This window comes from Papaver somniferum, unplaced genomic scaffold (genome assembly GCF_003573695.1).
Source record: "Papaver somniferum cultivar HN1 unplaced genomic scaffold, ASM357369v1 unplaced-scaffold_117, whole genome shotgun sequence".
Taxonomy (NCBI): domain Eukaryota; kingdom Viridiplantae; phylum Streptophyta; class Magnoliopsida; order Ranunculales; family Papaveraceae; genus Papaver; species Papaver somniferum.
The window spans coordinates 4426117-4448315 of record NW_020620714.1 but is presented as its reverse complement, the minus strand read 5'-3'; the positions used below and the strand labels follow the sequence as shown (position 1 = coordinate 4448315).

The 22199-nt window shown below is 39.3% G+C and overlaps 3 protein-coding genes and 1 pseudogene across 7 annotated transcripts; 1 reads left to right on the top strand and 3 right to left on the bottom strand.

Moving 5' to 3' along the window:
- The first annotated feature begins 4288 nt into the window (after positions 1-4288).
- Positions 4289-7238, top strand: LOC113329458. 5 transcript variants are annotated; one of them, XM_026576331.1, is made up of 6 exons: positions 4289-5057; positions 5295-5372; positions 5444-5869; positions 6009-6108; positions 6379-6643; positions 6820-7238. In XM_026576331.1, the coding sequence occupies exons 1-4, from the start codon at positions 5004-5006 to the stop codon at positions 6027-6029; spliced, it is 579 nt and encodes a 192-aa protein (XP_026432116.1). In that variant the 5' UTR covers positions 4289-5003; the 3' UTR covers positions 6030-6108; positions 6379-6643; positions 6820-7238. The 5 variants fall into 5 exon arrangements, with proteins under 5 accessions (XP_026432116.1, XP_026432113.1, XP_026432115.1 ...); XM_026576328.1 differs by having other exon boundaries at positions 6005-6108; XM_026576330.1 differs by lacking the exon at positions 6379-6643.
- A 3177-nt stretch (positions 7239-10415) lies between these two features.
- LOC113329658 lies at positions 10416-11162 on the bottom strand. The gene has a single exon (XM_026576509.1). It carries the CDS (start codon positions 11160-11162, stop codon positions 10416-10418), a length of 747 nt encoding a protein of 248 aa, XP_026432294.1.
- A 5200-nt stretch (positions 11163-16362) lies between these two features.
- LOC113330208 (subtilisin-like protease SBT1.4) lies at positions 16363-18879 on the bottom strand. The gene has a single exon (XM_026577060.1). It carries the CDS (start codon positions 18850-18852, stop codon positions 16492-16494), a length of 2361 nt encoding a protein of 786 aa, XP_026432845.1. The 5' UTR covers positions 18853-18879; the 3' UTR covers positions 16363-16491.
- Positions 18880-19469: 590 nt separating this feature from the next.
- LOC113329657 lies at positions 19470-22199 on the bottom strand (annotated as a pseudogene).

Below are 22199 nucleotides of genomic sequence, written 5' to 3'. Positions count from 1 at the left end.
GCGAACCACAAACCTGAATGAAGTTATGAAGAGCCAACTGATAAGCAAAACAGTTATTTTTTTAGAATAATCTACCAAGTATCATATTCCGCATTGACGCAGTCTGACTCTGAAAGGCGAGATAACTGTAAGTGCGAGTGTCTTCCATAGTGTATACACCAAGGCCCATATCTTTGATAGACAGGGTAGACAATTTCTGTTGCAAAGGCCCAAAACCCGCTCTATCTCTCGTGATTAAAAGTCTCAGATACTTGAGTAAATGGTCATCAAAAATATCAGAAGCTTGTTGTTGAGCTGCGGGATTTGTGGAACGCATGGAAAAATATAATCTAGACACATCGATGCAAGTGTGAAGTAACAACATCTCACTTCGAGGTTCCTTGAGTTTTTGATTACGAATATTAGCTGAATGGTCTTGCTCACCCTACTCAACACCATGTCACTCATGAAATTCAAATTCTGACTCACATGTCCACCCAAAAGTTTAACGCCGTTACTAGGATTGCCAATATCACTAGGGAATACAACTTTAGTAATGCTTCTTGGATCAGTTGAAGGCCAAAAGACCTCAGTTTTCTTAATATCAAGGTGTAGACCCCTACTCAGTCCTTTAGATTTTATTATACTCAAAGCTTTGGCAACATCCAACATATCTCCTATGATAGTGTCATCATAAAGGTACCAAGCGTGCAAATAAAGCTTACAACGGGAAGGAATAAACTTCACAAGAGGGTGAAGTGTCAGAGAAAAAATAAGGGACCAAGTGGATCACCTTGCTGAACACCAAGTGCAGAAGAAAAAATGTATTGGTCATAGTAAAGTCTAGCTTACCTGACTTAACAGAATTATATACACCAAGAAATACCTAGACAATGAAGTCGGACTTCCTTAATGAGATGTGATCTGCAAACCATGTTGAACGCATTAGAACAGTCAATAAGCAACATTGACATCCTATCTGAGTGTCCTTTAACCTCCAAAATAATATTTGCAACATGTAAAATACTTTCCCCCATGACCGGCAGACCAACACCAAATTAATGGTCCCCTAAATAAGATGTCATAGCCTTAACGACGGAAAAGGCGGTCACCTTAGAGACCAATCGACGCAATTACTCATACCCTTCCCCGAGTTTGAGTAATGGCGTAAGGGGTGCACTAGCAATGAGCTCGCCTAAAACATTATGACATTTGCATGCCAACCTTTCCAGTAATTGAAGCCAATAACTCATTCGTCGCTTCCCCACTCAACGCGTCAATTAGATGTTGTGCTCGCAAACCATCACGATCACAAGAATTTCCTTTGAATTATGATTTAGGAGGGGAAGGAATTACGTCGGGGGGTGGGGGAAGAAATAGGTGACTCAACATGGTTACGAGATAAAAATAAGCTATCCCTTATAACCCAAAACGTTAAATACTAACCCTCCTCATGAGATATATATCAAGCACCTTATTCTCTGAAAGCGGCAAGTAAAAAAACCCTAGGTTAATTTCATGAATACGAAAGAAGAAAATCATCATTACCTGGATGCAGTTGAAATACAGGCCAGCAATAAAAAAAAGTACTTACAATTTCGATCACATTAATTGCATCTTATATCCCTGGTAATCAACAATTCTTTTGAATCCAACAACCTATGAGTAATTCTAAAGATGTTGGACAAGAATTGTGTAAAAACGGTGGTGATTTAGTGTTAACTGAAGAAAATGATATGCGAAGGGATTGCAAAACATTGGAGGCTTTTAAGTAATGTCAAAGAAGATTGTAATGTTCATTCGCGATGTAAGATGTGTTTCATGGAAGAAGAGACCAGCAACCATACTGTACTTCACTGTTTATGAGGTTTGGAGTTACTTTCTTAAATTTACAGGAGCTGAGTATGGGAATGCCTTCCACAACAGGGGTTTGACTTGATGGTTGGATAAGACATTAGTCTAATGTCGTCCACAACTTCATCTGGAATGGTCTTCCACAGGCTCTTGATAGCTTGGAATAGAAGACTCTAGTCGAAATGAAGCTGATATAATAATTGTTGTTAAACCTCATGGGGACCCGTCTAAGATGTTTTGTGGGTTATATTTTGATGACCTTGTACATCGTTGGGAGGAACAATTTTACCCGAAAGTGCTTAAGTTAGTATTGCTGGCTTATATAGCATTTTTGGACGGGGCATGTAGTTCTGTTTGATTTTCTCTTTTAATTTCAATGTTTTCGACTGTAATTGTATGCCTCCTCGGCATCTATCTTGTTATCGATATTAACCCCCTTAAAAAAATTAGTCCAAATTGATTTCTAATTTTAGGCGTTCCGTTGATGTTGGTGTTTGCAGCATGAGGATTTACTGAATTTGTTTGCTTCTTTCCAGATGTTCAATCAGAATGATGGTTTTTCGCAGGCAGTTTTGATGATATCCACATATATATAGTATCTCCACATGGGGCTCAGTTAAGAATCATGTTCTTCGTGGACAAGAATAGCAGTGTAATGGATGTGCCAGTGGTTAAATCCTATTAAGAATATTGTTCTACAGTTGCATAGTTCTTCCGCATTTGCGTAAGTTAATATCAATGTAGGGAAAATGAGAAAAAAAAATGAACCATGACCTGCTATTGCATGCTAATCAACTTCCAGTGGACTGTAAAAAAAACGAAATCTCTGGCAGTTTCAGTGTAACAGTTCAATTTTAAATAGAAGCGTGTGCATTCTGGTTTTGAGGTCATCCCGTATCGAAGTGGTATGGTTGGGTTTGAATTATTTCCCCCACCTAATTCCTTCCCCCTAAATCACGATTCTTTCCTTTGGGGAAACTCTTGATGGGCCCGGAAATAGCCCTTGTCAACGCATCTTCTTGGATAATCTCATTTTCTTTATTAAACCGAAATCTACCAAGTTAGAAACCCAAGATTAAATTCCACTGAGTAATTATCATACACATCTTTTTATTTGTTTTTCATTGAATTTTCCGATTAGATCGGTCGGCACATTTTTTATTATTAAAATTCTAGGGTAAATTACCTAAAATCTAGGAAAAAGGTACCTATACCCTAATTCCATTATCAATTGCAGTAGGTTTTACTTGAAATTCCAATAAACTTACTCACGTATCTATCAGGCCATGCTAATTAAATCATACAGTAATACTGCACTTTAGGTTTTTCTTGAAATAACTCAAAATATCTTTTGGGTGTTGGCTAAAGCTGGGATAGCTCCAAGATACTGGGCGGCTGTCCTACAACTCAATTGGATTCACGACCATTGTTTTGGAATAGAGATTTTTGGTTTCTCTAAACTCAAGAAAACTTTTCTTCTTTTTTTTTCTATCAGTAACTTTCTAAAATTACCTGGGATTGTGGATTGGTGAGATTAAAAATGTGATGAAAGAGGGTGAGTTTCAGGTTAGCACATCTAGAAGCACATGCTTCTAAAATGCTACCAAAGAAACTTGCCGATGATCCAAATAGTGCACTATGTTTGTAGGAAATCCCACAACTACATCCTACTGATAATACGTGAATCCAATTACGAAATCATGATGAAGAACACTTAGAAGATTTTATTAAGTTTAGAAATCCATACAAAGTGATAAGATAAAATCCTAACTTGGGAAACAAATAATTTTCTCTCTCCTAAAGTTCTATCTCAACTACCAAAAAGATCTCCCCCCCAATACAAAGTTGATTGGTCCTATATATAGGAGTTTACATAGTGGGGGACAGCTAATAAAACCCCTATTTTCGGATCTGACGTGCGTTGTTATCGCATGCTTATAACGGTTCTTCTCGCACGTTCTCTCTATCTTCGCACGACTCTTCACACTTTACTCGTGAGTAGGTGACGTAATCTGGTTCGTCACTTGGGATATGCTTTGTGCGATGGCGTTCGCTTCCTTATTAGAAGATCATTTCGCATGATAACTAAGTGTGCGATATTTTACCCCTACATTTTTCCTCTTCTCTTATCGGTTTTTGTGAAAGAAAGAGCGATGAGAGAAACTCAAGTATGTCATTTTCTGCACTTATTCATATTACTTGTTGCACTCTCTTACCTTTTCGTATTCTTTGAACTGTCATTTTTCCGAGATCTCGGTATTATTACTCCCAAGTGTTGTTTCCATCGCTCAAATTTCGACACGTCTCTATTGGTCTGACAACCGTCTCTTCGTATTCATCTTTTCATTAATGCGTTCGTAGATAGAAATCTCGTAAAAAGGAAAAAAAATCCTTTATAAACCCCCCTACGCTTTCTTCATCTTCCTTTTTTACTCTTTCCTTTCTGTTTCTTCATCTCCTTATATTTACTGTTGTTGTTCTTTTGTCATGATCACTTGATCATTGATCCCTTTTGTCTTCAGGTTTTCTATTAATCGTTCTACCCTTTCTCCGTGTGTTCAGACTCCAACCTTCATTCCAATCATCCTAATCATCATCTTCATCTTTGATCATCTTGATCGTCTTGATCTTTTTATTCTCTTCTTAGCTTATATTCCCGCTCCTCCAAGATGGTGAACAAGCCAGGATGGAAAATTGCCAAGGAATTTGAAACTTTGCAAACAGAGTTCAAGGATAGAGGTTTTACGTTATCAATTCCTCCCAAATCAGAACCTACTTCTACGCTTAACCCCGGATGGTTTTCGCTAGATCAATGGAGTGATCAAAAGATTATAATCTCTGCTGGAAAACTTCTTTCGGGTCTTCCCATTCCTCTCTACGATCCTGCAATTTCTTTGTTTTACGAGATTCTTTCTGACGAGAGGCTTTCGCGTGCTATCTTTCAATTGAGTGGTAATGCTATTAGGGTAGTACTTGAATATGCTCGCCGTGCTGCTGAGTTGGAATCTGGTTACCTGATGGAAGTGAGAAATCCTGAACACAGAGATAAAGAAATCATTTCTACAGAGTATACTCTTGGGAACTTCTTTGCCATTATGATGTTACTATTGTGAAAAGTGAGTCATCTCGTTGGGGCATTCCCTTGCAAAGAAAGGACGGTATCGCAGAGAATGAAAGGATTATGCGAGATGTTGATTTCCATGATCCAACTAACCATACCGGGTGTAAGTCAAATGACAATCGTTGGGATGTTTACCCTATTATCCTAGAGGGTCCCTACATTAATTACTGGGCTTAATGCTGATGGGTCAATCAATCCTCTCACTGAGGGATTTCCTGCTTACAGTCCTTGGGAATTCAGATGGCCAGAAAGAAATTTTGTGTTATGCTATTATGAATTTCGCTTGTTCACTTTTCTTTATTCACCCCTTTCCTTATTTTTCTAACTTTCCTATTTTCAGATCACCAAGTTGAAGAAGGACCTGAGAACTCTCAAGAAGCAGAGAACATTGGAAGCATTACGTACGATCACTGATGAAGTAAGAAATACCTTCTCTCGAATTTTAACGATATTGTTGCCTCTATTTCTTATCTTTATATGTGTGCGAAGGTTGACGCTGAAGATGCCAGTGATTCGGGTGACTGGGATTCCCCTTTGATGGGCGATAATGCCATTTCACAAGCGAAGGCTAGGGGCAAGACAGTTGTTTCCAAATCTTATGCTAAGAATCGCAACAAGGGAGAGAACCTTAAGAAGAAGAGGAAGATCGCTTCTTCAACATCTTCTCCAACTCCTCTATATACTTTTCCTCTGGAAGATGAGTTACTTTCTCCTGACAACTCTTCCTTAACCTCTTCCATGGCACAATTATCTAGTGTCTTCAGTGATTCCTTTTTTGCTGTCAATTATGATGATTTCACCCGTACGTGCAAGGTGGTTTCTACCTTATGTGATGCCCCCTCTTTAAGTCATAAATCTCTGCGAGGATCTGCTTTAGCTTTAACTCCAGAATTCCAATTTGCACTTGGATCTTTGGTAAGCTTTTATTTTTTAATTTGAATTGGCTCAGATTTATACTTCTTCTTCATACTTTAATCATTTTATCTTCTCTTGTCCTGTGTTGTTACAAAATGCGCGGGTTTCTTATGTGGTTTCCACTGATTTGCGTAGAAAGGTTCGCACCTTAGAAGCTTAGAAGAAGAAGGTTAAGGATGAACTTTCCACTTATTCTCACAGGGTCACCGAACTTCGCAATAAGAATCTGCAACTAATAGGTATAACCCTTTCGCTCCCTTATGTTTTGTTGTTTTCGTACTGTCCTTGCACTCCTTTAATTACATGTGCTCGCAGAGATCTATGGTTTGATTGTCGAGGCGAGTAACCTTCCTGATGATGAGGAAATTCTCTTGGAGCATCTTAATGCTTCTTTAAATAATTTTCCCACTCATGGTATAGAAAGTCTTAGTCTGGAAGAGTTAAGGTTAAAATATAAGACCCTTATTTGTGAACATAGCTCAATGCTATCTTCCAATCGTACTTTTCAGCGCCGTGCTCATGAAGATAAAGAGAGAACTAGGATTTTGGAAGCGAAAAAGAACGCATTGATTATTGAGAAGGATCAAGTGGTTGCTAAGGTGCAAAGGCGTTGAAGGAATTTCATGAGGCTCAACTCAAGATTCAAATAGAGAAAGATCAAGCTATAAGTGAAAACAACACTCTTCTCGTTCGTGGGAATGAGATTCGCTCACGTCTTCTGATAGGGAATGATGTTGAGTTTGAATGGGCTGCAAGAGTCATTGATAGGGCTAGGTATGATTTAGGCACCAGTGTTCGTTTAAAGTTTTATCAGGACGAGTTGGTTAGGACTATTATTTTCCAAAAAAAGGGTTGTCTACAACCCTTGATGGCATCTTCAATCGTGCTTTTACCTTTTAGATTTTCTTACATGCGGCTTTAATCTTTTATTTTTTTTATTTTTGTTGCAGAGGCTGAGAAGATGTTTCTTGAAAAGGAAAAGAAGTGTCTTGAGGATATGGAAAACTTGAAAGCGAAATATACCGTAGAAATTGAGATATTAGAAGCGAAACTCATCGCTCATGGTTCCAAGTATAGAAGACTCAAGAAGAAGATTAAGGTCACCGTTTCCAACTTGACTAAGGATGCTATTCGCATACGTGATGAGGCTGTTAAAGGAGAAGTGAGAGAAGTCTGTACTGATCATAGTATTCCTATGCCGGAATATGATTTGATGAACCTTATGCCAATGAAGAAACCTCTGAAATCTCTGATAGCGAAGTTGAATATGAAGATACTGATGAAGAGGAGCGTGATTCTGAAGTTGGCGAAGATGATGCAGGCGATAAGTAGTCGTTAATCTTGATATTTTTCATTTCGCATGCATCCTTTCCATCTTCTCTTTGTACCATATTCTCTCCTTTATATATGTTGGATATTTCTTGGTTCTGAATGAATGTAAATTCTCTTCCTTTATTTGTGCGCCTTTATCCTTTATTTGCCCATTGACCATAAGAAAAGTATCTTTTCTTTCTAGTAGTTAGAATAAATTCGAATACGGTTTATCATCCGAGCGTAAGTCTATCATATAAGGTGAATAACATGCTCAAGTTGTGTTTGTATTCCCATTCCTGCCTCTGTTATTGTCCTAAATATGATTTGCTTAAGCTATGTGCGAAATATATTGCTCATATATATATTTGTGCGGATTTTTCATATGGCACATGCCTTTTATATTCATGCGTTATGATTCTTGACATTTGAAATCTGGAATTCTATACAATACCTTAATTGCTTTTGTTTTATGTTTTGCCTGTGCGATAGCTCTCGCATATAACCTGCAAAATAATGTTAGTGCGGTCTTTTGTGTTTCTCTTGAGGTCTTATTGAGCCTATCTAGGTAGAGGTCTTAATCAGCCTCCCTTGTTAATAGATCTTATTTTCCCCCCAGGGTATTAAATTCGGCCGTGCGACGAAATTGCAGGAGGTCTTTACGCTTTCACGCAATGACCCATTGATTTCCCCTTATCATCTTTTGTATTATTAACTCTGCAGGATACATTTACGCGCCAATACGACAGATCTATACTCCCATTTGAGTCATAGTCCCATGATATTGACGTATTTTGACACAATTCATCTCCCTAATGGAGGGTGCCGTCCTTATATTGCCCCTGATTTCCCTTTCAAGGAAGCGTACCCCTACCGGGTTAGGGTGGGATATTTGCATCCAGTGATGCAACAACCAGTTGTTTTTGCGGCTTCTTGCGAGACCGCACCCTAAGTGGGGTTTCTTGAGGACCGAGTGTATCATAGTCAGGACTTGCCAAGAATTGCGAGGTACGCTCCAGATGTCCCTGGAATTCTTGGCTCAACCGTGTACCGCGGTGCCCTGATCGAGTTTCTACACTCCATGATAGAGAACTTAGTACCTTAGTCTTTCGACTAAGGAGTCTCTACCGGATAGGCTTTTATTTCGCCCCAAATATCCATGACTCAGGTTCCAGGGTTTGTGTATCTTTCACCCGAGCCATGATGTCTAGGTTTTCCCCAATTATGACGTGCGTTAGGACTTATTGTTGCCCCTTGCAGTTATGCGAACTAGGGTGCACGCCACAACTGGATGCCTAGCCTCCCTAGTTAGAGGTTTTAAATTTTGTTTCCTCCTATTAAGTTCTTATTCTGAGGTCTTATCGTTGCCTCGTTCTTCTACTTGTATTTATAAAGAATTCGATATGAAGAAGTAAAATCTTTTCTTTTCATGTCTTTCGCTCATACAATGCTGATTTCTTCTTTTCTTTATTCGCATACATGATAATAACTTGATAATAACCTATTTGCTAACTTATCCTTTTCTTCTTTAATGATTTCGCATAAAGATTAATTTCTTCGAACTTGTTGTTGCCACGTTCTTTAATTGTAGTACTCGTCAGATATTTTTTGTTATGAAGTTGATTATGCGTTTTTTCCATATTTCCTCCGTTCTTGTCCATCAACACATACATGCCATCTCCAACATTTATCTTCACCACATATGGTCCAGTCCATGTTGCCTTTCTCTTTTTATTTCCTTGATTTTGGTAGGGTGGTAATTCTCTCAAGACCAAGTCCCCTGGCTGAAATCTCCTCTTTTTGTTCGCTTGTTATGTTCATGTTCGCTTGCTAGTGTGATCGCCTCCATATAAATCTGACATGTATTAGTTGCTTCTTCACTCTTCTCCCCGATTAAGATATTTTTGTCTTTCGACGATGACACACCTTCACAATAGCTATTTATTTCTTCTTCTTTGGTTATGAAGTCGACCATCAGTCTTTCCCCTCGCTTGCTCTCCTCTACTTCGTTCTTCCAATTTCTTCTTTTATTCGCACGCCCTTCACTTTTTTCCACATCAATATCATTGCATGTCTTCGTCTCTGTAGTACATATCACCCATGATGATTCCAACGCCCTGAGGTAATGGAAACTTAATGCACTAGTGATATGTAGAAGATACACCTAGAATACTATGTAACCATGGCCTGCCTATCAGCGTGTTGCAGGGAGATTCTATATCCACAACGCAAAAAGTTATATATGTGGTCATTTTTATAAGAGAAATTCGCATAGTAACCTCCTCTTTAAGTTTGTTAGCTAATCCGTTGAAACCCTATATATTATAAGTTGAAGGAATGAGGTCTTCATTTTTTCCACCCATTGTCTTGTATGCATGATAAAATAAAATGTCCATTGAGCTCCCAGAATCAATTATTATCATGTTTATATCCCATGTGTCATCCTCCTCATCTTCTCCCTTTTCCATCCTTATTTTTGGTATGATGTCCAATTTAAACAGTAAGGGACTCTCATGAAGTTCGCGTCCTCCAGGTACTTCCTATGCGCTGAATGTGATTGGTTGTTTCCGCCACTCCTTCAGTTTTGGTATCTTTGCTAGGTTGAGTATTTCCTTTCCTTCATCATCCTAGCATACACGCGGCTCAATACATTTTCGTGAAAGTCCTCTATACTTTTGAATGAATATATTATTGAATTACAATATAGGTTCTGGTCATTCGCTCCTACTTCGATCAGAAAGGTGTTTTTTCCTTTGTCCACTCCTGACAATTGTTCCCCTGTTGTTGTTGTTGTTGTTGTTGTTGTTAGTGGTGGTGGTGGTGGTGGTTCTAGGAAGTGGTTAAGTTTTCCTTGACCGATCATTCTTAATATGATTCGTTGTATATTCTTACAGTTATTTGTTGTGTGGCCGTGGAAGCGATGATAAGCACAAATTTTTTTACTCCTTCACCCTGATGGTGGTTCTTGTCTTAGATTTGGTGGCACAGGTATTTCTTCTATTAATATAATAGCTTCCCGGATCTTATCCACTGTTGTGTTAAGGGGCGTCATCCTGATTTCTTCACAGACTCTATTGCTCCTACCTGGCCCTTGATTGTAATATCTCTTGTTTCCTCCTTATCCTTCTTCCTGATTGTCGAATCTTGCGATTTTATGATTTCCTACATGATTGTTATATTGAATTTATCTGTATTCTCGCTCATATATTTCTTGATCTCTGCTACTCATCGCTACCTACTTTTGCTTGTCTTCTGCGGTTGCTTTTTCCATGTTACCTTGTGAATTGCTCGCAATCGTGTTCGTTATTCTTGGAAATAGACTGGTGTTTCCTTCCTTTGCATTCGCAACTGCAACTGGATAAGACTCCATATCTCTTTGTTTTTCTTCAACAGCGATGCACTCTTCTTGGTACTCGCGCAACTCTGCCTTTGTTATTCTGTCTTTCATCCTGAATATCCGCGTATAAAACAAATCAGTTGGAAATAGTGCATTTATGAATGCTAAGATGAGATTTCTTTCGTCCACTCGTCCTGCCATTTCACTGCACATGGTCCTCCATCTAGTGGTCATAGCTCGCAGGCTTTCATTTGTTCTTCTTTGCAGGATGAATACTTTCTCGATTCCTTGCATTAGCATATTGTTGCTGATGTATTGTCCCAAGAAAAGACTCTGAAAGTGCTGGAATGATCTTATTGAGCCTACTGGAAATCCATCAAACCATTTCAAAGCTTCTCCTGTGAGGCTCGCCGGAAAATACTTGCATAAGACCGCATCGTTATCCTCCCATTGTAGCAAACCTAAGATGTACGCCTTTATATGTTGGACTTCACATGTAGATCCATCAAAGATATTATGAAAAGTGGGAAGTGTGCATTTTGTTGGTATTGTTACTAATTGTATATATCGTGCGAATGGTGTTTTTGCTTCTTCTTTTATCGCCTCTTCTAGCTGTCGTCTTCCTTCATCTTTCCCTCTTTCCATTAACTCTCTTAGTTCTGCTATTTATCTTAAAACTTCATCATTAGGGAATGGATTCTCCTGATGTCGCGTTGGTCTTTTCAGGCGTGCTTGTCTCAATCTGTTTTCATGCCTGTTTTGACGCATAACCTCCTATAGTTCTTGTTGTTCTTCATCTTCTCTCCTTCTTCTTATTATTTCTCTTCCATTCCTTGCGTGCTCCTGTGCGGCTTTTTCCCTCTTGTTTTGTCGTCTCAGCATCTCCCTTCCATGAAGTATCATCCTTGCTTGTTCTGCGTCATTCTCTTGTTCTGAGTCGTCCTGGATGCGGTTGTATTCTTCATTTATCTCATGTCTATCATCTCTGCGGTGTCCTCGCCTGACTTCATTCTCTTCCACCTGCACATACCTATCTTCTATGAGATCGCGCTCCTCATGTATGTTGTCGCCTACCTGAAGATTGTTGACCAAGTTGTTATCTAAAAATCGTCTCTGTTCAGTTCCTCTGCGATCAAATCTGCTTCTCTTGGAGGTACTCCTGCTTGTTCTTGATCTTGAGCTCGCACGTCTTGTTCTTGATATGGTTTCCGACCTTTTACCTTGTAATATGTGGTTTTCCTCTCTTAGCTCATCGTTTTGGCTTGTCAAGTTCGCACTCATTTCTTCTTCTCTCCTTCTTTCATCTGCTAATCTTTGTCTGAGTTCTCCAATGGTCGTGTTCTACTCAGTGCCTCCAATCGTTCCTTCCTCTTTTGTTTGTCCTTCATTTTCTTCTGCGGTATCTGTATCTGTAGTATGAACACTTCATCATAGTTTCTGCGATCGCTTTCCTCTGGTACCTGATGGATCTGAGATCTGACTTGTCGAGACTGGTTGTTCCTCTCTCCCATTCCTGACGTTTATGTGATTTCACCTCTTCTTCTACCTGCAATCCTTCTACTCCTCCTGATTGGTGTTGCGTTTTCTCCTGCTGATGTTTGTCTCACCATCTTTTTTCCTGAAACAATACTTTCTTCACAAACTTATGAAAACAAAATTTTCCTTCCTAGATGAAAACTTCGTATTTGTGAAGTGAACCTAAAGATTGAAACTCAACGAAAAAAATCACAAGCTTTTCTTAAAGACAAGATTATTTAGAAATTTTTTGAAACCATTTAAATTTTTTCAAAAGCAGGTGTAATCCCTTCTCCAAACTGTATTCTAGCGCCAAAATGTAGTTGCAGGAAATCCCATAACTACAACCTACTGATAATATGTGAATCTAACTATAAATCATGATGAAGAACACTTAGAAGATTTTATTAAGTTTAGAAATCAATATAAAGTGATAAGATAAAACCTTAACTTGGGAAACAAATAACTTTCTCTCTCCTAAAGTTCTATCTCAACTACCAAAAAGATCTCCCCCCAATACAAAGTTGGTTGTTCCTATATATAGGAGTTTACATAGTGGAGGACAGCTAATAAAGCCCCTATTTTCGGATCTGACGTGCGTTGTTATCGCATGCTTATAACGGTTCTTATCGCACGTTCTCTCTATCTTCGCACGACTCTTCACACTTTACTCGTGAGTAGGTGACGTCATCTCGTTCGTCACTTGGGATATGCTTTGTGCAATGGCGTTCACGTCCTTATTAGAAGATCATTTGGAATGATAACTAAGTGTGCGATATTTTACCCTTACAAAGACTAAAGATCAAAACCCTTTTCCAGTAGCAAGAACTGGATCGGGTAGAAGACTTAACTCCCGAAAGTTGGACATAGTTTTTACGCCGTCCTGCCCACACCATGTTCAACCCGACGGCAAGGTGCTCTAATTAATTTTAAGTAAAATGATGGACTCGTCCCCATTGTCCACCATTTTTGATATATAGCCTACTTAACGCCCCAAAGGTTTTCCTTCCCTGTATTCATTCTCGGAAGGTGGTGATGAATTAATGTAGATGGAGCAGAATAGGTGTTGGTTGGTGGTGGTAGTAAAGGAAACTTGAGTGATTATCTTGCTTTTCTTTTTTGTTTAGTTGTAAGGTGGTGATATCGTTGGCTGTGGTATTTAGGACATATGAAATTTTATGTGATGTTACTTTGGATAATTACGGATAGAAATTAAGATGGATGGGAAATAAAAAAAATGGGGATGGAAAATAGGAAAAACCTTAAGAAAAAAAAACACAAAATTGGTCAATTAATCCAATAACGATAATTCCTAGGTGAAAAAGATATGTAAAATTTTCGTTATTTTTTAAGTTTAAGCCAGGATGAATTCAGTTTCATCCTTGCTATTTTTTTGGTATCCATTTCACCCATACTAACTTTTACTCGGCCATCAGAACCATGTATTAAAAATATTTGGAAAAATGACCCATTTTCCGAAGAAAAAAGGGCTTTTCACAAAAATAGGCCCGTTTTTTTGGTGCTTTTCATTTCTAGGCCACTTTTTTTATTTATTGCTAGACTAGGCAAGTTTTGACCAAAAGTGATGGATGGAAAGTTAGCTACAGTTATCTTCCAGCTGTCCATATCTTCTTAGCTAAAAAGACGTTTTAGTCCTTCAAATCTTCATCAACGACACAGATTGCATAATAAAGAGAATGACAAAGATGTAGTCTTCGATTATCGAAACCATCACTGCCAAACACCATCAATACTTTCTTCAAAAACTGAACCTTAATCTACTTTGCTTCTCAATTTCTATCAAACCCCTTTTCTTCACTAATGAGCAGAAGAAAGAAAACGGAAGGAGAAGAAAACAAAGAAGAAGAAGAATGAATTAATCCTCGATAACAACACGTGATGTCGTCTGGTTCTCAGATAATTAGGCTCGAGTGGTTTATCATGGCCAGCTTCAACAATAGCATAATCTCCACTGCAAACCAGCTTCAACAAAAACACCTGCTGTACCAGCCCTGTATCCTAGACATACATCTAATCATGGCAACAACTCAGCCCACAGCTGCAATCTAACCAAACCATTTCAACCATTTCAAAAATTCATATATCAATTCGGTACCAACCACTGCAGCAGAATGGCTTCACTGCATCTGAAGTCCCAACCATCAAACTCTATGTTTCCCTTCTTCTCAGCTTCTCCTTCTCTAACCATCACAACCACTACTGATTCTAATTAACCCCAATTTGTAAAGACCTTCTACAGAACTCAAAAATTCAACACAACCACCAAAAATTGCAGTAATAAGGAGGTACAGAAAATCCTATTCTTTCCTTCCCCGTCATCCACCATAATCAACAACATCAATTACCCATTTCTCTCAATTCACTGACAACACCACCCAAAAATTCTTACCCCAAAAATCAAATGAAATTTTTTGAACACATCCCCTAGAGCCTGTTAACACATCAATTTTCGGTACCCGTTCTAGCATCAATATTAAACAGAATCAGTTGCCTCATGAATATGAATCGAACCCCCAGCTCCTTCTTACAATCATATACACCAACCATTCTCAGTTCATACTTCTCCGACCACCAGCTGCACCATCACAGATACATCATCTGTAATTTCAATACCACCATGCCAGACATCATTAGCTCCATGTTCCTATTTCTCAACTGCAGCGCTGAATTTTTGCTAAATTCGAAATCTAGCTCAACCCAAAATAAAAAATCGGCTTACAGATAAAAAATCTAGCTTCTTTTCTCCGACCACCAGCTGCACCATCACAGATAAAAAATTTAGCTAATGTTCATACTGTTTACAAGTAACATCTAGTCTAAGTGTTGTTCAATAACCATATCCAGAATCCAGAATTCTTAAAATACAAATTCTTTATTTAAATGCATACCACCCTTTAACTTTTTTTCTTGATTTGCTATAAATCAAATATTTTATTGAGTAAATACTGGTATATAAGATTACCAGATGGACACCATACATGACGATAATGGAGCCTGGATCTTCTGAATTCCTTCATAGGAAGGAACGGTGAGCTCCCTCATTTTTCTGGCCTTGTGTAACAAGCAGCGGATCAATGATGTTTCTCCACCCATTGTAGTCTATAGCTGAGTCACTATCAGGCAGAGAGAACCCATTCACAAAAAAAGAATAGTGTCCCAAACACTCCTCTAGTGCATCCATATTGTACCACCGACAAGAAAGACAAGCACCACTTACATGAGATACGTAAATGATAACACCACGGGAATCCAATAACAGTGATGAGGAGTAACAAAAAAAATTGAATCCACCGAGGGTAATTAGGTCTGCTATTGTGAAAGTATTCCATGCATATCTTAAGAGATAATTAGAATAGAGATCGAAAGGATTTGATTGTTGAGAAATAGGAATTTTTGCTAAATTCGAAATCTAGCTCAACTCAATCTGATTCAATCTTCTCTGAATTCAAAAACATCATCACCAATTTCTCTTCCTTCTCTCAATTTTGAACTAAATCAATTTGATTCGAACCCATTCTTTTCCTTGTTCTTCTCACGAACCCTAGTTGTCTCCATTTCTTTTTTCTCCATTATCAAGCATCAACGACAATAACAGCAAGTGTTCTTCCTTGAATTAATTTCTCCAATCTATCTCACTAAAATCGATTGAAACTCAAATCTGAGTCGAACCCATTCTTCAATCCATTGTTCCCATAAATTTCTCCATCTCCAGTCCTTTGTTCTTCTTCATCTCCACTGAACCAAACCCATCTTTTATATCATAAATTAGAACCCAAAATCAGAATCGATCTTGTTTTTGCGCTATTGGGTAGCAGGAACCACCATAGTTTGTTCACTGGTTCTAATCTGTTTTGTTTCGGCTGGTGAAGAACATAGATGGGGAAGAAGAGCGGAGATGGAAGAGAGGAATGAAGGGATTTTAGGGTAATGATGTAAATTGGATATCATTGCCATTCAAAAATCTTCGAGATATCCTTCTCTTAGATTAGGGGTCCAGATAGAAGCACGTGGGGGATAATAATTATGATACTGACACACTACAAAGAGGGCGTTTTAGTAATCTTACCCAGCTCCGGAGATCTCCCTGTATGTTATTTTGGCGAGATATTGACAAGTCAACGCGATAGTTTGACCGAGATGGTTAAAGTGGATGGAATCCGTTTAACTTGACTAGTTTTGCAAGAAATAAAAAAAGTGGCCTAAAAATGAAAGTGAGGGTCCAGACCAGGCCTACTTCTGCATATAATCCAAGAAAAAACAATGTACTTCTAAAACATTTGAAACTATCCAACAATATGTACACATTCCATGACACAAGACCTCTCATGCTAAGTAGAAAGAGATGACAGATTTCAATTCTGAGAAAAATGTTCGACCCAAATTTATTCTAAGAGCCCAATAGTGGTTTACAAGCATGCTTCAAAAACCAGTACAAGCATTATTGCAAGGTTGGTAGCCAGATTAAAGCAATGGGACTCCTCACGACGTGTACACTGTCTGTCCATTCAATTGACCCAAACTCAGTTTTGGTACTGTTAGAGTTTTTCTCAGGATTAGTCAAGCTTGTGAATGTAATTTCATAAGACAAACTTTTGTTACTCGTGGTGAAGGTTAGTGTATTCGGGGAAACACTGATTTCAGCCGATAATGGGCTCTTAATCTTTACTCTGTAAGTTGCATCTCCTGTTTTTCCAACATTTGTAACCACTCTCTTGTGCTTGACAACTGAATTTGGTGGTTTAAAAACAACAGAGAATGACGGGTAATTCAGATCTCCGGGACCAGTAACTGACGCATGTGACTTGCAGTCGACTACCTTATCATGGATAAAGAGAGAAATTTGTGTTTGGTTGTACCCAATAGAGCAAAGGAATGCCTCGTAATCACTTGGCTGGATGTCGTATACCAAACCGGGGTTCAAGGCTTTGTTGGGGTCAACATGTCCAGCACCATGTTGGAACGGCGTCGAATCTCTCCCTGTTGACAGATCAGTAAATATTTTACCTGCATTGTCTAGATTATAGGCAGTAGTCATAAGAGCAGACTTAATTGCAGCTGGTGACCAGTTAGGATATGCCTTTCGAAGCATCGCAGCCAGTCCGCTCACATGTGGGCATGACATAGAAGTACCGGATATTATGTTGAACTCCACGCGTCTTTTATCAACCTCAAGATCTGTCGGACCGGCAGCGCCGGTCCATGCGGCCAAGATATTAACACCCGGTGCAATGACGTCTGGTTTGAGAATCTCGGGAGTTATAAAGTTAGGTCCACGGCTAGAAGATGCAGCAATTTTAGGAGCTGAAGGAGAGGATCCAATGATTGTTCCTTTGAAATCGAATGACGCTGTTGGATTTTTTTGTGTTACAATGTACCTTAGAATCTCAACACCACCCCTGAAAGTCACTGTTGTTCCCGGAATTAGATGTGCATCGCCAGACAATTCTTCTCCGTTGGCCAATGGATTTGCAATAATTACTCCAACACCACCCGCGATTTTGACTGCATTACCTTTGTCCGCTCTTCCGATTCCACCACCACCATCGCAAAGAACAATCTTTCCAGCCGCCGCAGTCGAATTTAGCTCCCCTTCCTTGCAAAATATGCTACCAATACTACTAGCATAAACTAGATCTACATTGGGTTTCTCCAGTGGCTTGCCAGAATATAATGATACACCATTGACAACTCTCCCGTCACCTAAAATCACATTACATGGAAATTCTCTGTCAATGGTTGATGCTCCAATAGTAAAAATCCATGGCGCAGAATTAGCAACTGTGGCAAGCCCAGATAGCCCTGAATTTCCTGCAGAGGCAATAACTAGAACTCCTTTCATCATAGCGCCAAATGCCCCAATGGCAGTTGGATGTTGGTCATACGGACGCGGCATACGAGGACCGACTGACAAAGAAATAACATCAACTCCATCTTCCACGGCCTGATCTATTGCAGCAAGAATATCTGCACCAGCGCATCCGCCTTCATTCCAGCATATCTTGTAAGAAGCAATTCTTGCCTTGGTAGCCATTCCTTTTGCTTCTCCAACACCATATTCAAACAATCCAGCATTCTTTACGACAGATCCAGCTGCAGTTGATGCCGTATGTGTACCATGTCCATTTGTATCTCTTGGTGATTTCGAGTCTTTGGTCTGGTTAAGCCTACGTCTAAGCTTTTCTTCAATTCCTTTGTAATAAACTCGAGCACCGATTATCTTTTTGTTGCATGACGTACTGGGAAAATCAGGGCCAGATTCACAAATACCTTTCCATCTCTTCGGTACAGGATTTTTTATACTTGTGTCATTGAAACTCTGACTTTCCGGCCAGATTCCGGTATCAAGAACTCCAATAATGACGTCATCAGCATATTCTGAATTAGGCCAAAGACCAGAATTATCATTGAGACCAAGAAAACTAGGAGTTCGAGTAGTATGGAGTTGGTGAATTTCTTGAGGGAGGATTGCAAGGAATCCTGGTTGAAGACGAAGATGTGATGCTTGAGATGGAGTGAGTCTAGCAGCAAAACCCTGAAAAGCATTTTTATATGTATAAATGATACTTTCGCGTGGATCAGACGGAGAAAGATGTGCAGGAAAAGATTGAAGAGTTGAGGTATACCAATCACGGTGAGACAGAAAAACGGACGGCTTTTCTAGCTTAGAAACATGAACAATGAAAGTTTCTGTTACTTCGCCACCAAATGTAGATGATTGTGTGTCAGAACTTTGAGTCGAAAGTGGTATAGATAGGATGATAAAAATAAATCTGACAAATGGAATAGATTTCATCGACATTGCTAATTCTCCACTGTCATAAATTTGATCATATCTGTCTATCTATTAATATACAGAAGCAATGCTCAACCATATATTCATTGCAGAGCAATAATGCACGTAAGTCTTTAATGCATTTCAACCATATATATTGCTTTCAAGATCCCAACTCCTGAGTTGTAATACAATCTTGAACCTGTGCTTATTTATGTTTACTACTTGATCGAATAAAGCCACATGCCAGTACACCCGTGAGGCAAATGCCTGCATATCATTTTAACATCAACTCTATAATTTTGAACTTGTCACCGGCTCACAGCCATTATGCAGTATTTTACCCCGGCAGGTACACCATAGTGATGACCTTTAGTCATGGTTAGTGTCAAGCCTCTGAACCTCCTGTCATTTTACCTAAGGTTGTCACTCGAAAACCATTAAGACGAGAATGAGACCAGACCCACGCTTTGAAGTCTTGGGATCATTGTCTATTTAATTGATAGATACTTCCCCATGTGGAAATCTGAACCCAAATTTATTTTCCAGAATACCCCTAAGTAGAATGATATGACAGAATTCAATTTTCAGAAAATTCCTGGACCCAAATTTATTCCAATGGACAAATAATTGTACTAGCATTATTACAAGCTTGGTGGCCAGATTAAAGCAATGGGACTCCTCACGACGTGTACACTGTCTGTCCATTCGATTGACCCAAACTCAAATTTGGAAATGTTCTCAGCCTTACTCAAGCTTGTGAATGTGATTTCATAAGACAAACTCTGGTTAGTCGCTGTGAACGTTAGTATACTCGGGGAGACACTGATTTCAGCCGATGTTGGACTGATAGCCTTTACTCGGTAAATCGCATCTCCTGGTTTTCCAACATTTGTAACCACTCTTTTGTGCTTAACAACAGAATCATTTGGTGGTTCAAAAATCACAGAGAATGATGGGTAGTTAAGATCGCCAGGACTAGCAACCGATGTATGTGACGAACAATCGACAGTTTTATCCTGGATGAAAAGTGAAATTTGTGTCTGGTTGTACCCAATGGAGCAAAGAAATGCCTCATAATCACTTGGCTGGATGTCGTATACCAAACCGGGGTTTAAGGCTTTGTTGGGGTCGACATGTCCAGCACCATGTTGAAATGGTGTCGAATCTCTTCCTGTTGACAGATCAGTGAATATTTTACCTGCATTGTCTAAATTATAGCTAGTAGTCATAAGAGCAGACTTGATTGCAGCTGGAGACCAGTTAGGATAAGCCCTTCGAAGCATCGCGGCCAACCCGCTCACATGAGGGCATGACCAATGTAGTCAATATAGGCCGTATCGGCCGATATATCGGGGATATTTCGGTTATCGGCCCAGAACAATACGATAAGAAGGATATCGGAGATACGATATTCGCCCGATAATATCGGCCGTATCGGTCGAATATCGGCCGTTTCGGTCAAATATCGGCCGTATCGGTCGATACGAAAATTTCCTACATTTCCGATATGAGACGGTATTGGTCGTTTTCTATAAAATTTAAGGGTAATTTTGGCGAAGAATGTCTTCCACGTGGTAGTAGAGGTGCATGTAGCTCTCGAAGCAAGTTACTAAAGTTGCTCTTTTGTTTTTTTTATAAAATTAATGTTATCTATTATATCTTATCCGAAAATGTGTGGAGAAAATGTTCAATATAAAATTATAGTTTCTAAATCTAGAACCGATATTATACCGATATTTCAACGATAATATCCCCGATATAAAATTGTACCAGTGTATCGGTCCCGGCCGAGATGAACCGATATCCGATATTAACTACATTGGGCATGACATAGATGGACCAGATATTATATTGAACTCCACGCGTCTTTTGTCGACCTCAAGATCTGTCGGACCGACAACGCCAGTCCAAGCGGCCAAGATATTAACACCCGGTGCGATAACGTCCGGCTTAAGAATCTCACGTGTTATAACGTTAGGTCCGCGGCTTGAAAATGCAGCAACTTTAGGAGATGAAGGAGAGGAGCCAAGAATTGTTCCTTTGAAATCAAAAGACGCTGTAGGCTTTTGTTGTGCTCCGATATACTTAAAAATCTCATTGGCGTCCTCGAAAGTCACCGTTGTTCCTGGAATTATATTCGAATCAGCAGTCAATTCTTCTACACGGAGCAATGAATTTGCAATTATTATTCCAACACCACCAGCGATTTTTACCGCATTTCCTTTAGCAGCTCTGTCATTTCCACCACCAACGTAACAAAGAACAATCTTCCCTGCTGCTGCAGTGGAATTCAATTCCCCTTCTATGCAAAATAAGCTACCAATATCACCAGCGGACACTAAATCTGTGTTGGATTACTCGAGTGGCTTGCCAGAATATAATGACACACCACGAATAACCTTCCCGTTGCCTAAAATCACATTACATGGAAATTCTCTATCGATTGTAGATGCTCCAACGGTAAATATCCATGGAGCAGCATTAGTAACCGTAAAAGATCTGGGACCTGAATTTCCTGCTGAGGCAGAAACTAGAACTCCTTTCATTGATGCACCAAATGTCCCAACGGCTGTTGAATCTTGATCGTACGGATGTTGGGTACGGGTACCATTCCTATTGCTTCTCCAACACCATATTCAAATAATCCATCATTCTTGACGACCGATCCAGCTGCAGTTGATGCTGTGTGTGTACCGTGTCCATCTGTATCTCTTGGTGATTTCGAGTCTCTGGTCTCGTTGACCTTATGTTTAAGTTTTTCTTCAATTCCTTTGTAATAAACTCGAGCACCGATTATCTTTTTGTTACATGAAGTACTGGGAAAATCAGGTCCTGACTCACATATACCTTTCCACCTCTTCGGAACAGGATTAGTTATACTTTAGTCATTAAAACTCCGATTTTCCGGCCAGATTCCGGTATCGAGAACTCCAATAATGACGTCATCACCATATTCTGAGTCAGGCCAAATGCCAGAATTATCACTGAGACCAAGAAAATGAGGAGTACCGAGTTGTATGGAGTTGGTGAATTTCTTGAGGAAGGATTGCAAGGAAACCTGGTTGAAGATGAAGATGTGATGCTTGGGATGGAGTTAATCGAGCAGCAAAACCATGAAAAACATTTTTATATGTATAAATGATACTTTCGCGTGGATCAGACGGAGAAACATGTGCAGGAAGAGATTGAAGAGTTGAAGTATACCAATCGTTGTGAGAAGGAAAAACCGACGGTTTTTCTAGTTTAGAAACATGAACAATAAATATCTCGGGGTTTTCTTCATCGAATGGTGATGATAATGCGTTAGAATACGAAGAACGAAGTAGTATGGATAGGATAATGAAAACATATTGAATAGTTGTCATCGACAT

Bases quoted from the DNA above. Each gene is read 5' to 3' on its own strand.
- LOC113329458 (XM_026576327.1), top strand. From the start codon at position 5,004: ATGAAAGGATTATGCGAGATGTTGATTTCCATGATCCAACTAACCATA. The intron at 5,058-5,294 runs GTAAGTCAAATG...TCCTATTTTCAG, and splicing joins TCCAACTAACCATACCGGGT to ATCACCAAGTTGAAGAAGGA. The intron at 5,373-5,443 runs GTAAGAAATACC...ATGTGTGCGAAG, and splicing joins TACGTACGATCACTGATGAA to GTTGACGCTGAAGATGCCAG.
- LOC113329658 (XM_026576509.1), bottom strand. From the start codon at position 11,162: ATGGAAAGAGGGAAAGATGAAGGAAGACGACAGCTAGAAGAGGCGATA.
- LOC113330208 (XM_026577060.1), bottom strand. From the start codon at position 18,852: ATGTCGATGAAATCTATTCCATTTGTCAGATTTATTTTTATCATCCTA.